At 39.5% G+C, this 16,864-nt stretch overlaps 1 protein-coding gene across 12 annotated transcripts in view; it reads right to left on the bottom strand.

Annotated features, from left to right (window-relative positions):
- Nucleotides 1-16,864, bottom strand: part of ARID1B (AT-rich interaction domain 1B) — a 527,934-nt gene that overhangs the window by 168,140 nt on the left and 342,930 nt on the right. For 7 of the 12 annotated variants that reach the window (XM_077486264.1, XM_077486251.1, XM_077486257.1 and 4 more), the window contains one exon: nucleotides 3,007-3,036. The exons of the other annotated variants lie outside the window; for them this stretch is intronic. In XM_077486264.1, coding sequence (XP_077342390.1) covers nucleotides 3,007-3,036 — 30 coding nt within the window. The remainder of the gene's footprint in view (nucleotides 1-3,006; nucleotides 3,037-16,864) is intronic. 12 annotated transcript variants of the gene reach the window in all.

The following is a 16,864-nucleotide window of genomic DNA, read 5'->3' as shown; positions in this document are numbered from 1 at the left end:
TGGATCAGCAGCCTCCTGGAACATGTAACTAGTCCTAGGGTGATGTGGCCATACGGAAGTAGGATTGGGTGTTTGCCACAAAGCTGTACCCTCTCCCATAGAAAAAAAAAACCCATCAAAAGTAGGGTGGGTTGAGCGTAACTTCTCTTTTAGCATTGGTAGTCAGGGAAAAATGTAAAAAATGCCCTTACATTGGTGGTCACTGGGAGTAAAATACTTCCCTGTGTAAGGGATCAGTGCAGTAAAAAAAAGGCTGATGTGTCTGTGGTCAGTAGTAATAAAATATGCCCCAACATCTCTTCTCTGGTTGGGGTCCATAGATACAAATGATGGGAGTTGCTACCTTGGTCTTTACTGAGGCCCGCTGGCATGGTCATGCCACTATAGTACCTACTTGTTAGTGACATTTTTTGTGGGCTTTCATTCATTTTGATAATACACTGAAGTATATAGATTGCCCCATATATATACACACACACACACACACACACACACACATACACACACATACATACTGCTCCCAATGCTAAGAAGTCAATTTGTGAATACCAACTTCAGCCATGTCTGGCTCACTATGCTTTAATCCTGTTCCTGGCCCACTAAGCTTCTATACTCTGTGTGGTGAGGGGAGAAAAGTGTTTAGAGGTTCTCCTTCCCCCTTTTTTTTTATCTCTGTACCTCCCTTTATCATCCACAGCTTGATCTTTAGGATTAATATACTTTGTATATTTACATTTTTAAAATTATACTTTAGCTGGGATTGTGCAGCTGATCATGGCCTTTGCTCTCCCCCCCATTTAGCCCAGCGACTGACATGCCTCTCTCTCTCCACCCCGTGTCTCATTGGGGGAGGGGACTCGTGTATGATATCCTCCCAAGAGCCAATGGTTGTCAGACCTGAAATTTATGGTGTGTAAACCATTATCATATACTGTGTTTCCAAAAATTTGAGTTATGTTATTTGCACTGTCAAAATTCTCTTCAACTTTATAGATAATTTCGCAACGTCCCTGATAAAGCAACTGTAAATCGTGAAACACGTTGGCATGTGTCAGTGGGATATAACATTAGCCATGTACTTGCATGATTTTATGAAAGTTGATATTGAACCATATGTATGAATTTTTATATGGAGATCATGTATTTTTTTCACCAAATATTTAACGGGATCCAATAAATGTATGGTTTTATTTATCCGTGTTGTTTTCTGAGTATAGTGCCTGAAATGTCCCTTTACATTGGAGGTTACATCTCCTCTCTCTCTGTCCTAATGCAAAATATGCAATTTCCCTTAAAAACACATTTAAGGAACATTTCTTCAGCAACTCCCATCACACTGCCCTCTAACGTAGCATTAGAAGCATTTTAAGAAAGCTCTTTGCCAGTAAATGACGGAAACATTATCCAAACAAACAAAAAAAGGAAAATGGAGACATCACTACAACCTCATTTCACAAAACCTCATGTTTTATTATTGTGGCAAATTTAAACAACTTATGATTGCATTGGCATAAATTATTACTTTTTATTTTAGGTTATACTGTATGTTATGTCATGAAGCAGTATTTATCACCACCTCAAACATTTAGTATTTTCTCTTTTTATAGACTCCTCATTGAAACCCAGAGTTAATGCCAGCTGGAATCTGGAAGTATTTAAATAAGCAAAAATCCATGCAGCATCCCTTGAGATCTGACTTTTACTGTCAATATATCTCACAATAGATAAAATATCTTGTTTGGTAAATTATCACTTGTGTAAATTTATCGTATTGACTTTAGTGAACTAAACAAAAAAGGTGAGCGTAAAAATAAGCTAAAAACATTTGAATGAATAATTCATGTGCTATGCTTTTGTGAATTTTAAAATACAAAGACAAAACCTGAAAAAAATAAGGCTCAACTTGACCTTACCAACACCACCACCTTCATACACATTCATTAAAATGTGGCAACATTTTGTCAATATCTAGGTTGTGTATCTAGTGGCACCAAGATACCATGACTTGTGCTTTTGGCAGTTTTAAAACTTTTTGGAACAGCAAACTATTTCATGTTATGCAGTTTGCATTGAGCCTTTGTTTTTTGTTCTTTGTGTTTTGTATTTGTGCATCTCTTTCTGTTTATACCTGAGACTTTAGTGAGCTGAAATTGCATTGAATTCTCCATGAATTCATGAGCTTGCAGGCCTTTTCTTGATTTGCTACTTTTATGCTTAGATTTACATAAGGCACTGTCAACATGTAACATACCGTTCTTGGTTTTAAGTGTTTGCTTCTGTAAGCGACAGGTCTGTTCTATTACAATTTACATAAAAAACAAAAAAAATAAAAATTCCAACATAAACTATATTATCTTAAGCTGTACAATTGCTAAATTTACATAACTGTGACTTCATAAATAATAAAATAAAAAAATAGAAAAAAAATATCAATATAAACAATGGTATGGCTATATTGCACAAACTTAGAGTTTGTGCTTCTCTAAGTAAACATAAAATTGCAAATACATAGCAGCTATAGTTTTTTTTTTTTTCCTCTGCCTTTTACTTTCAGCCAGTTGGCCATCATGTTAACATATGGTCAACTTGCAAAAGGACAGAATTCCAATTTAGCAATAATTTTCGATATGGGGTGGGGGAGGTTGGGGGGGAGAGCCTGACCTTGGGACCGTGCTCAGTTCTCTAATGATTTCCCAGCAGGGTTCATTTACTAGACCTGGGCTAAAGGCCAGTACAATACTGATGGCTGGGGTCAGCATAAACAGCCCATGATGTATTCTGCAATAGTTGCATTAAGCAGAGCAACAGGTCATCAATTAGATACTGACACTGAATATAAATAGGCCTGCTTTGCTTTACACTAAGCAACCTGCTAACAGCTTTCTGCCTGAAATGTACAATTTCTAATGCTTTTATAAAACCAAATATGTCGAATGAAAAAATTAATAACAAGCCTACAGCTAGAATACTTGTCAAATGTACTAATGACTATCACATGGTACTTACATTGATGGTTGATGCCTCTTTAAAGGAGCACTAAAGGCAAAAATTAAAAATAAATATATGTAAGTGCAAAGGCAGTCTCAGAATTGTATAGATAAATGCAGATATTGAAACAGATTATTGAAATCAGACAACGTATTTTCCCACTGCCATAACAATTGAGTCAATGCAAGGACTGTTCATGTCACTCCAAACTGAACTAACTTTTGTTTTAATTGCCAAAATAGTCAGAACTAGATTTATACTCCCCCACCCGCATTTTTGGCTAGCTAGCCTTAGTAACACACTAACAAGCTCAAAAAATATATTCTACACAAATCTAAGGCTCGGTTCACACTGCCGCAACTTAAAGAGCTACTTTGCTGTGCGACTTTGAAGCAACTTCGGGGAATGCCTTTGTAATATTCCTGTAATGTTGGATCAAAATCACATCAATCATGAAGATCCAACTTGGAGGCAACTTTCATTCAAGTGTACGGTCACAAGTCAGATAGAAGTCGCCTTGAAGTAGTACAGGAACATTTTCTAAAGTCGGAAAGACTTCAGTAGCGCTAATTAAGACAGCTCTCATTGACTAACATGGGTTTTCACATATTACGTGACTTGGGGTCTCACAAGTTGGATCCCAAGTGGCGGCAGTGTGAACCGAGCCTGAATGACAGTTTGTGCCAATACACCTAGAACTAAAAGTCCTTCTATGAATACTTGTTGCAGATCATGGATTCAGGGTACTGAAGCACGCAGAATGTAGCTAGCATTTATAGATTCATGTCAGCAATGGCAGCCTTCTATTTATCTCAGGAAAAGTGTACTTTAAGCTGCAAATATGGGTCTCACATTATTTCAAAGAAGCAAAATAGGAAGACAAAGTGCACCAAGACAAGAGTATGTATAACCACATTATATTTCAGGTTTGGATCAACATAGTAGGAAATGGTTAAACCTTTCTCTTGCTTATTTTTATTTTTTTTGTCTGTGTCCAGTTGAGGGGATTTGTTTTTCATTTCCTGTCATGGAGATGAAACAGGAGGAAGAAATCTCTACAAAAGGGAGGGGCATTCCCTTTCTAGACAGTTGTTGGCAATAAAAGTATGCCATTTGAATATTTCCACTCTATTCCTGTTCTGGGAACAACCTTCGATTTCCCAACATTTTCAATATCTTGGCTATACCTAACAGGAGTGAACCGCCCCAGTGGAATACAGGCAGAAACAAAACTTGACAGGAGTTCTAACACTTACATATTCCATCCAAAATGTAAGAACAAAAATGGCTATACATACAATAAGGTCCACCAAGCAATCTGGCAGATCATGTGAACAGAATATGGCTGATAAATGCTTATATAACCATGTCTGATTATAGCCCATATGGAATATATATTACATGGGTAGAGTATATCGATATCCCAATACCAACCAAATATGTTACAGAATTACAACAGCTTTTTTCATAGAAAAATGTATTAATCATTCTGACTTAATTTGCATTATAGTGTGAAAAATGCAAACATCTACCCCTGTACGTTGCAGCCATCCCTCCCTTCATGAGACAAACTTTTTAGAGTTTGCTATATACAAGTTATTCATTAGTAAAGTCTAGCTTGGGCCAACCAAACTAATTAAAAGGGACATTAAATGTGAAGTTAGGATTTAATAAAATAAATATGGTTGACACCAGGAAAAAAGTTCAACTCCCATGAGGCAACAAACTTTTTAGTGTTTACTACATATTATAATATACTAAATATGGTTGACACCAAGTACGTGAAGATCAGAGTCACTTGTTGACTGGTCATCTCCATGGTAATTTTAACAGTTCCAACTTTTTGAAGCGGCAGCCTTTTTCATTTGTTTATCTGTTTTCATAGTTAGTTAGGTTGAATAAAGACACCAGTCCATCCAGTTCAACCTGAGTGAGTATCTACAATTGTTCCTATCCCTGTACATTGCACACTCATGTCGGTCCCTGACCTCAAGGAGCCCACAATCCAAGGTCCCCATTCATATACTAGGGCCAATTTTGGACAGAAGCCAATTAACCTACCTGCATGTCTTTGGATTGTGGGAGGAAACCGGAGTACCCGGAGGAAACCCACGCAGGCACAGGGAGAACATGCAAACTCCAGGCAGGTGGTGTTGTGGTTGGGATTCGAACCAGCAACCCTTCTTACTGCTAGGTGAGAGTGCTGACCACTACACCACTGTGCTGTTTTATTGTGTGCGGTTTAAAGTGGAACTTTACCCATAAGTTGATAAAAAAAATTATAATGCCCTTTAGCAAGGAACATGCATTGCACAATAATAATTATGCTACCAAAATGAGTGTGTGTTATAAATTTGCTTCCAGCATTGTTCCTGTTGTTTCTTAATGGAGGTGGCCATTTTGCTAAAGCCCAGAGCCCTTAAACGGCAGTAAATCTTTAGGCTGTCAGAAGACTGGCCTCTACAAATTTGGCACACTGCCTAAATACATAAAGCAACTGAGCATGTGCAAAGCAGGGCGAGATAGTATATTGCTGGATTTTAAACAGTATAGATACTTATTTGAAGGGTTTTACATTGCTATACCTACAAAAGGGGCTAGCCTGAGTAGATCTAGCAGGACTTAAATTTTATGACTAAAGTTACACTTTAACTACTCCCCCCCCCCCCCCGCGCCCACCATCAAATGAAAGGCTGAGCGTCTCTCATTTCTGGGATGGCATCATATGATGGTGCCCAGTCTACCCGTGATCGCACGCCCCCACAGGGGGTTTGTGGCAATCGCAGGCTCCTGGGACCCAGGGAGACCTGATCTTGGCAAAGAGCTGTGGCTCTTTACCCATGTGATCGGCTGTGTCAAATCATAGCCGATCACATGTAAAAAAGGAAGTGTTGTTTATCGGCTCTTCCTCTCTCCCACTGACAGAGTGTGAGGTGAGGAGAGCTGGTAAGTGGCATCTCCTAACAGGAAAAATGTGTAAAGGTAATCAGGGCACTGATCATTAGTGCCCTTATTACAATGCAGCCCCAACAATGCCCATCAGTGATGCCACTCTGTGTTCAGAGATACCAGTCTTTGCCCATCAGTGAGGCCAATCTGTGCCCATTAGTTATGCCAATCAGTGCTACCTTTCAGTGCCCATCAATGCCACCCACAAGTGCTGCCTATCATTGCCCACAAGTGGCGCCTATCATTGCCCACAAGTGCCGCCTATCATTGTCACCTATTAGTGCCTCTTCATCAGTGCCCATCAGTTCTGCCACATCAGTGCACATCAGTGTAGGAGAAAAATTACTTATTTAAAAAAATCTGCTGACAGAAACTAAGTACAACTTTTTTTTTGCAAAAAAACAAAAAACCCAGCAAAAAAAAGTTCCATTTGTGTGAGGAAAATATAGAAAATTAATTTGGGTACAGTGTAGCATGACCACGCAATTGTTATTCAAAGTGTGACAGCACTGAAAGCTGAAAATTTGCCTGGGCAGGAAGGGGGTGAAAGTGCCTAGTATTGAAGTGGTTAAATAATGAGAAACAGCGAGACAAGGAGATGGCAAGAAGGAACTACAGCATGCTAAAATAGTCTATGCCAAAGTCAGAAAAGCATGCCACTCCCAAGGGAGTTGGTGAAGGCCACAACAGACTCTCGAACCAGAGAAAACAGAGCAGTGGCTGCAGCTTAAATGGTCTTTAAAACCTAATATACACAATTCTTTTAGGTTAAAGAACAGTAATATTCAGGGTAACTAGGAGATGTGCTTTGATTTGATAAAATGTAAATTTCACTTTCCTTTGCAAATTTGCTTTCCTACTAAGTAAGCTGAAGACTGAAGTTATCCAATCTGATCAAAAAATAGATTATTAAATCTTATCATCACACACATAACCAAGCTACATTCATCGTCAAGCCTCTCCTTTCTTTTCCCCTGTATAACACACACACATCTCAATCTTAACAATTTTGCAAAAAAAAAAAAAAAGTTCAAAAAAAAAAAATATTAACAAAAATCAATTTAAAGCAGATTTTCCTTTGAAACCCAAACTTTTCCTTTTCTGCAGAAAAAACACTGGGCTCACTGCCATCAAGGGGTACATGTGACATCTAATACTGAGAAACATTGGCAACCTTATTTAGATCTAACTACTGAGAGCTTTAGGAAGTCCTTTCTTTAGTGTTTTAAGTGTTTCTAAATAGATTAGCTCCAGAACAAAGCAGCTTTACTAGTCAATAATAGAAAGAGGGAAGCAATGCTTTCATCTTCCACCATTTCTTATTTTCAGTCTGTCAATAAGTGACACAGAGCACAGGGCCTGTTCTTCAGATAAACTTTAACCCCTTTTTAAAAACAACAGCATTATTATTTTTTTTGTTCAATTTGAACAAAGAGGAGTGGGGAACACCCCATGTCAGTCCTCTGATGTGGTAGGCAGTTTTGCACCAAGTTGGAAAACGACTTTTTCCATTTATTATTATCATTATTATTTTATTGTTATACAGGATTTATATAGTGCCAACAGTTTGCGCACCAGTTTATTTTATAACATGAGGACTGACTGTGCAGTTAAAGTACAATACAATACAGGAGGAATCAGAGGGCCCTGCTCGCTAGAGCTTACATTCTAATTCCTTTGGCTTACATTTTTTTTTTTAGAGCAACTTGACTGTTCTGTAATATAAAATGAAAGTAGAATACCACAACTTATACCTTTAGTTAAAGTGGTTCTAAAGGCAGAAAGTTTTTTACCTTCATGCATGAAGGTAAAAAATCTTTGGGATGCAGATCCCCTGGCAGCCCCTCCCCAATACTTACCTGAGCCCCCTCGCGATGCAGAGATGTGCACAGGAGCCTCAGCTGTCCTGGGACTCTCTCTCCCCATTGCCTCATGCACCAGTGGGAGCTATTCCCAATGAGGAGAGAATGAGGGCCGATCTGCGCTCTGTGTGAGCTTGCTCAAGTGCGCCCATAGCAACAGGCTTGCAGTTGAGGGCACTTGGAAGGGGGGGGGGAGGGGGAGATGAGCCAGGGCCGCTGGTAGGGGACCCAAAAAGAACAGGATTGGGGCTTTAAGTATAAAAAAATATTTTTAACCACTTCAGCCCAGGATTTTCCCCCTTAATGACCAGGGAAAATTTTTGCTATACGGCACTGTATCACTTTAACTGACATTTGCATGGTACCCAAACAAAATTGATGTCCTTTTTTCCCCTCAAGTAGAGCTTTCTTTTGGTGGTATTTGATCACCTCTGCTGTTTTTATTTTTTGTGCTATGAACAAAAAAAAGACCGAAATAAACAAAATAAAAAAAAGTGACTTTCTGTATAATACATATCCCCAAATATATATATATATATATATATATATATATATATATATATATATATATATATATATATATATATATATATATATATATATATATATATATATATAAAAATGTATTCATCAGTTTAGGCCAATATGTATTCTTCTACATATTTTTGGTAAAAAAAAGAAAAAAAAATCCCAATAAGCGTATATTGGTTTGCGCAAAAGTTATAGCATCTACAAAATAGGGGATAGATTTATGGACTTTTTAAATGTTTTTACTGGTAATGGCAGGGACCTGCGTCATTGCAGAAGACAAATCTGACCCCAAGTGATCAGTGCTAAAAAAAAAACCCTGATCAATGTATAAATTACACTGGCAGGGAAGGGGTTAACACTAGGGCCCGATCAAGGGGATAACTGTGTTTCCTGGGTTTGTTATAAGTGTGTGGGGGCTAAGCTCACTGGGACAACACAGAGATAGCTGTTTCTGATCACTAGGAACAGCAAATCTCCATATTGTCCCCTGTCAGAACAGGGATCTGCCTTATTTACATAGGCAGATCCCCTGTTGCATGAAGTGACGTACAGTTACATTGTTTTGCGCAATAGAGCTGACCTGCCGTAGTATTCGTACTGTGGCTGGTCGGCAAGTGGTTAAAGTAGAACTATAGGCAAAACTTTATTTTTTTTATTTTGACTAGAGTAAAGGAGGGTTATAATCCGTCAGTTTTTTTTTTTTTCGCCATCGGTGTTCCTTTTGCAGAGATTTTCCTTCACTTCCTGCCCCATAGCCAAACAGGAATTGAGAAGAAATTCCTGCAAATTAAGGAAAATCCTTGGGGACCCCCAGGTCACCAGAACTAGTGTCCCCATTGGAAGATTTCCCCTCTATTACTTTTCTGGGGACAGCCCAAAATGTGTGATTTTATTTATTTTTTACTTATACTTTTAATAGTAATGGTAAACAGGACAAATAGAGAGGGTGAATCTCCTTAACAGTGGTACAGACAGCAATAAAAACTGACAAGTGTTTTAATCCCTCTCCCCTCTATACAAAACATACAGAAAAAAAGAAGGTTTGCCTTTAGTTATACTTTAATTTTAACCCACAGAATCACTTTAATCTAAAATAATATTACACTGTTATAACAACAGTAAAACAGATAGGTAATGCATAGTATTCAATTGATATATAATAAAAAAAACATCTGCCTGATCTAAATCATTTTAATGCATGGCCTTCTTTTAACCACTTGCCGGCCACCTGCTGTCATTGACTCCCTACGCAAGTCACCGTAGCTGTACGGTGTCCGCTTTAAGAGGTATAGAGGGTGCACGCCCACCGCGTCCCTAAGGAGCCGATACACGTGCCTGGCTTGTTTCCATGTATTCAAAGTGGTTGTAAACCCACAAAAAAAAACCTGCAAGACAAAGGCATAATGAGCTAGTATGCATAGCATACAGGCCATTATGAAATAACCATCTTAGAACGAAGCCGCCGCAGCGGTCCCTGCACATTGCTCTGCCCGGCGACATGTCCCCTGACGTTATTGCTGGGTATTGCAGGGTGTGATTGCTGGGGCTGCACATGCCACCGGTAACGGCACATCAGCTGAAGCAATGGAACAAACGATCCGTTGCTTCAGTGCGCATGTGCCAATGATGTCAGCACATGCTGATACAGGGGATATCTCCTAAACCGTGCAGATTTAAGAGATATTGAGTGTAGCTGCAGGTAGGCCTTATTATAGGCTTATCTCTAGTGAGAAGTGCTTGTAAAGGGTTTACAACCACTTTAAAGAAGTGACAACATTTATAATGAAGTGTAGAAAAAAAAAGGGGGGGGGGGGGGTTACCTTTATCCCAACAAGATAGAGAAAAATTTTTTTTGGGAGGCTGAAATGGACTTTAATGGTACTGTACAAAAGCTTGGGATAACAGAATTGGTATAAAAAGTTTTACATTTTATAACAATCACAATTTAAAATACATCATTTTAAAAAGTAAAAGACAAAACAAAAGGCTCTATACGGACTTAGATGATGTGACACTGGGATGATTATACCATATAAAAAGAGCGAACAGTTTTTACATGGTCTAATCATCCTAGTGTCACATCATCCGTATAGAGGCTTTTGTGTTGTTTCCATGTATTGTTTTAATCATAGGAGTACATTTGAGCAATTTTTCCATTGCATAAGAAAAAAGACATTTAGGTTTACAAACTCATCAGTGCTTGCAGCCCCTCTGTGATGTGTCACCTCCTCCATGTTTGTTTTAACCTTGTAAATGCTGCACCATCAAGCTGCAACCACGTGCATTCATTTGAATTGGTTGTGTTTAGTGGCAGTACATGACCACGTGAGGGGGGGATTTGGGGGGGTAAGCTAATTTTGACCATGGCACTTGTACAACCCCATCCAGCAGCCTTTGTAGCTTGAAGAGGGAGTGGTAAAATATTGGGGGGGGGGGGGTGCTCTGTTTAACTTATTTGATTAGACCTGCATTAGAGAGCTTCTTTTAAACATTTTCCAAATGCAAGTCTAATCACCCATTAACACATTGAAAACAATGACTTCCCTCTGTGGCTGATATCTTAAAGGTACACTGTCATGAGAGACTACAGCCACCTATACATGGATTGAAATTTGACCAGTTTAGCAGGGACCGGCTAAGATTTGATTTATATATCGGCAGGCCGATTATTCCCAAGTCATCCTTGGATCGGCTTGGTTACAACCAGGCTGTCAGAATTGTTTTACATACTTTAGCTGCTGGCAGTAATTACGGTGTTCTGCCGGCTGGGAACACTCCCCCCCAGCAGAACACAATAGCACTGCAGGGGGTATTCCTTCATCGACACAGTCACCAGTGGTGGAAGGTGAGAAAATCAAATCATCTATGGGCTGCCTAAGTGAGGCCACCATTCGGACTTCAGTGCTGTCTGAGTTGCTGACCTGGACTGAATTAAGGGTCGTGTGGTTCAGATGCTTTACTGCCGCTCATTCACAGCATGCCTGTTCAGGGACTGTGATTGAAATATACTAGACATAGCCAGGCATGTAGCATTTTAGGAGGCCTGCAATCGCAGCCTTCATACCTTTCTCAAGACAGAGTCACTTTAAGCCCTTGTACACACGGTCGGAGAATCCGTCGGAATGTGTCCTATCGGACCGTGTTGACGGATAATCCGACTGTGTGTGGTATGCATCGGACTGATTACGTCGGAATATCCGTCGGACCCAATTTTCCAACTTGTTGGAAATATTTTCTGACAAGCTGGTCCGATCGTGTGTAGAGAATTCCGATCGGACAAAGTGCCACACATGCTCAGATCAAATTCCTACACCAAAGCTATTGGCTACTAGCCTGAACGTAGTCCCGTCGTAACAAAATAACGTCATCACGTTCTGAACGATCGGATTTTCCAACAACTTGGTCCGACCGTGTGTATGCAACAGTTTCGGACACAATCCGTCAGACAAAATCCGGACAAAATCCAACGGATTTGGTTGGCAGAATGTCCAACCGTGTGTACAGGGGCTAACAGTTGTTAGGCAGTTCGGCATTTTTGTGGCTGAGCTATACTTTGAGTTATCTAATCTCTTCATTCAATCTAAAAGCTAAAATATGGCAGTGCAAGCATGCAAAAAATAAAACAAAAATTGCTTTAATGTAGACACTGAAATAATAATTCGAAGGGCGATGTCAGCCAGGCAATTTTGCCGCTGGTGATGTATCAGCCAGGTGAGGAAACAACTTAAACTAATGAAGTCTGTACGCAACTGTCCCCGAAATACTGCAGAATCTCGCTCTCTAACAAGCGAGCACCAAAGCTGCAACATCTCAGTCAGGCTAGAGAGAGCAACTCTATCTGAAAAGATAATTGGTCTGTTAGTAGTCTTGTCACTGGTGAGGATTACTGATCTGACATCACTCTAAATGTGAGCTTACTGAAAACATACTGTATGGTCTTTTAAAAGAAATATGCATATAAATACTATATATAATAGTTTCTTTAATAAGATGATTGGATTTTCCAACCATAGCGGCAGCCATAAAGCTTCCACAAAAAAAAATACACATCACTGCCATTTTTAACCATTGCAGACATAGTCATATTTCAAGAAAGAAAAATAAAATTTTGTTAGGAACAATGTCTGTTTGCTACATGAACCTTCTCAAAGCAGACTGCAAGGCCTTCTGACCACTAATTACATTCCATTCCTAAAAGGTCCGCCTGCCTGGGTGTCCAAATAATTGCAATTAAGGCAGGAATCTAGTAATTAGAAAACTGAGCACCCTGCCAAGAACAATATCCTTCTAACTGAAGGGCTTACTGTGAAGGACTAATTCACTTTGAAAGGGTAGAAAACTCTTGCTAAGTTAATGTGTTTTCACATGAGAAAAAAAAAACAAAAAAGGCCAGTGCAAGAGTCTCATCAAAAGCCTGGCCATATATATTCCTCACTAAGGACAAATCACATGTTTTGTATTAAATAAGATACAATTTTGGAAGGAACAATAACGATCAAAATGTTGGAGTTGCCAAGTTGTCTTTGAAGGTGCAAGCTCCAAAACCAGCATCCTTATCCTTCAGTAACTAATGAATATTTGTCATTAGAAAAAAGGATGTGCATCAAGATTTCCAGCTTATTTTGCTACATAACTATTTTTCATGAAGAATGAGGATAACATATTTAAACAATTCTATGCAAAATGACTCTCAAAAGTCTATCCCGATAGGTATGCTGATAGACAAGACATTCTACTTTTATATCAGAATTTTGACAAGTCATGAATTCTCACATCACACCTAATAACTGCATAATAAGAGCAGAAGCGATTGGTAGGTACTGTTATGGACCTTTTAGCGCAGCTTCTCTCCAGCCACTGACAGTCAACAGAAACGTCCAGATATAGAACAGGCCACGCTTGAATCTACTGCTCAGCATTCTGAATCCTGGGACTCTTGGCAACTATGATTATGGTTACAATGTGTACAAGAAGAATGCTTCATAATTATAATCTTTTAAAAACACCAAATGTCATTTTTTTATCACTAGTTTTTTTGTTTTGCAAGTATGTGCCATTAAAAAAAATGTGTTGATGATAGAGATCTAAAGTGCTAAAAATAAGATATGGGGTCGGACTGAAGAATCAACTAACATTTGTGATAATATAGAAAATACACTATGCTGTCTGTTCAGTTGTTTAGTCTAAGCACATCTTTTCATAGTTTTTTTCCCCAAACTGAGGAAAGAAAATACTACTCAGTATTTTTTCCCACAGTTCCAAAATGACTCAGCAGGCATAAAAGCATTACTCAATATTTTCCAACTCTTTTTACACTTCCTCGCATTTCCCCAGTATATGAGCCATAAAAGCAACCTTTCATTTCGGTTAACTTCCTTCCAGTACATCTTAAAAATTAGTAAGGAAAAAATGAAAGCTGCATCACTGACGTTCACCAACATGTTCACCTACATTAGAATTTATTCTGGTGGTTAAAACAATGCGCTGGAAGCATACCATGATTCATTTTGAAGCTTCTATATATAAATCAGTGCGAAGCTCTGGTGGTTATGCTGAACTTCCCAGGAAACGTTTTCCACTGAAAATGAATCACTCTACTCAATCCTTCCTATTGCATCAGAACACACCAAAGTAGAACTAAACTGAAATATATAAGCAACTCATTAAAATGGGAATCTAATGAGTTTAACTACATGTATATCAACCAATACTGTAAAAATATACATTCTTTCCACCTTTGTGTGTATCAATGGGCACTACAGTTTCGTAAGAGTGAATAGGAACTCATTTGAAAAAGGGCATTATCAAAATCCCAATAGAAGGTTGGAGTAAAAACATTAAGCACCCCTAAGAAAACAGGAACACGTATTCTTTTTTTTGTTTTAAGTAACTTTGTCATGAAAATCAGAGGAAGCCATTGCTGAGCTCTCCATTTAAAAATTCTAGTTCCCATAAAGTCCATGAACCAGCTACAGACAAAAAGCCTCATCTCTTATACCTTCCATCTCTAGATGTGTGAATCATTGGGATAATTAAAAATATTATACAGAAGCTATCTTACACCATACAAAATGTCTAGTATGTTCCCCGACTCTTCCCCAATGTGTTGGCGTCAGTGTCGAGATGTGGGCAACCTAATATGTGGGCAACTTAATATATGTTCTATGGGAATGCAGAAGTCTGAAGTGCTTCTTGGACAATGGAGTGCTCTCCCTGATATCCAGAATTAGAGGCTTCTTCGTTTCTCCATCCCAGACATGGCATTATTGAATCTGTCAATAGAACAAGTCCCTGTCTAACTCAGAGTGGTAATAACTCACATACTGATTGCAGCTAAATAATACAAAGTAGCAGCACTAACTGAAAAGTGACCAAATAAGTGGGAAAATATGAAAAGTAAAAAATATGAAAAAACGTGAATTAGTCCAAGTCAATGGTTATGTCTAAATGACGTAGATAATAAATACACAGTCCATAAGTAGCACATAAAGTGAGTTCTTAAGAATAACACCTCTTGACGACAGTATACCTCGAATTGTGCGCTTACCAGAAGGCAAGCTTTAGGGAGCCTGTGGCTAATTACCCAGCCAGGGCCTTTATCCAAAAGGAAGATGGTTATCCCCCGCTAGTATTTGGAAGGAACTTGTGATGAACACTAAATAGCCTGGAATCAAGTATAGATATATGGAATGTTAGTGCTTTTCTGACATTCATTTGCAACATGTTTTTTCTGGGTCTGTAATTCCAACATACTTAAAGTCAGATACAGCCAGGCAACTAGCATTTTCTTCAGGAAGTCAGTGCCTCCCCAATGCTGTGCTTCCTCTGTGCCAGTGTCACTTTAAAATGTATCAATTCAACCATGTACCAGTGTAAATTTTTACATTGAGCATTTTGTTTGCATTCAGGGGCCTAAATATTCATGTATGTGTTATATACCGAAAACATATTCTGTATTCTGCAAGACAGTTTAAATAAATTTGAGTTTTCACTCAACAAGAATAATAATGCATGTTTGCTTTGCTTCTCGTGATGCAATAAAAACTACCGATAAGAGATAAATATGGTGTAAATGGGGACATCTCCCTTTTATGTAGCGATGGATAACTTTGTTCATACATCACCTGATTTCCACAAAAGCCCCTTTCACACTTGTCTGACTTGAAACAATGCCTGTGTAATCTTGAGGTCTATGGACTTCAAGTCGCATCTAAGTTGGACCAAAGTAGTGCAGGGGCTTGAAGTCTCACAGATATGAGCAGTACTCATTGGAAATCATGGGGTATGACTTGTCCTGTGACTCTGCAATCCCAAGTCGCAGGACAAGATAAACTGAAGTGTGAAAGGGGCCTAAATGGATCAGTCAGTTCTCGGTACAGCTACTGGGATTGGAGAGTAACTTTCTGGACATGAAGGATGCACTCATTGGTTAATCTAGTTTTCCTTCAAGATTTATAGCTTTACAATTCTGCCAATGAACCAACATTTAGTGCTCCTCATGTGCCCTCCTTAAAGTGGTGTTCCGCTTAAAAAAACATAAAAATAATTAAAAGTCAACAGCTACAAATACTGCAGCTGCTGACTTTTAATAATCGGACACTTACCTATCCCAGGGTCCAGCAATGTGGGGGGGTCGAAGCCCCGCTCTTCTCCCCCTCCACTAGGCAGCACCGGCATTTTAACTGTGGGCGCATGGTTTTGGCTTCACAGCCAGGCACCCACTGCACAAATGCGTGAGCCGCGCTATCTGCCATGACTGGCCGCGCAATCATCTGGATCCTGTCATGTGTCCCAGATGATTGATAAGAGGCAGGGGAGAGAGGCGATCTCCCTTCCTGCGCCGAGGGAAGTGACGTCAGGAGCCCAGGCGGCAAACTACCAGAGACCCCCTAGCAATAGGCATTTAGAGGCGAGTAAACATTTGGAGAAATTTTTAATTTTTTTTAAAAAAATTTAAGCACATTAATAAATATATTTTTTTGGGGGGGTGGAACTCCCCTTTAATCCGTCTAGTAGGGAACTAGCGCTTTGATTTCTAGTGGTTGTGGCAGGGTTTTTATTCCCCCCACTCCCCCAAGTAGGGAGATGTTGTTGCAATGAACCATAGATTATTGGTGGTAGTGCTGTGCGTCGAGGGCCAGTAAGGGAGCAGAAGGCTGCGTTTGGTCCTACTATTAGTCTTTAGTAGGGGGTGGATAGCGTCCGACTCTAGGTCATCTTGCCATGCCAGCTCAGAAGAGAATCCATGTAAAAAAAAAGGGGGGAGGGAAAGAAAGAACAGAGTAGAAGGGGGGGTGGGTGGGGGGGGGGGGATTTGAGTCGAGGGAGGCGCACTTCCGGTGGAGGTGTGGGCTGCCCGGGGGCTATGTGGGGAGGGGGTGGAAGAAGCCACCAGCTACCCCCTCCCGGAGTACCCAGGCATTGCATATAGTGTACAGGGTCTATTGCTCTCTAGGTCCATGTTACCGGGGGGTCATGGACCTGTTGTATGTCATTTATTTTATTTTTGAAAAATAAAAAAAATATTAAAATGG

Source organism: Lithobates pipiens, unplaced genomic scaffold, assembly GCF_037356315.1.
Source record: "Lithobates pipiens isolate NorthernLeopardFrog02 unplaced genomic scaffold, aLitPip1_a1.2 Scaffold_18, whole genome shotgun sequence".
NCBI lineage: Eukaryota > Metazoa > Chordata > Amphibia > Anura > Ranidae > Lithobates > Lithobates pipiens.
Note: the sequence above shows the minus strand (reverse complement) of the source record. Positions and strands in the feature narration are given on the sequence as shown.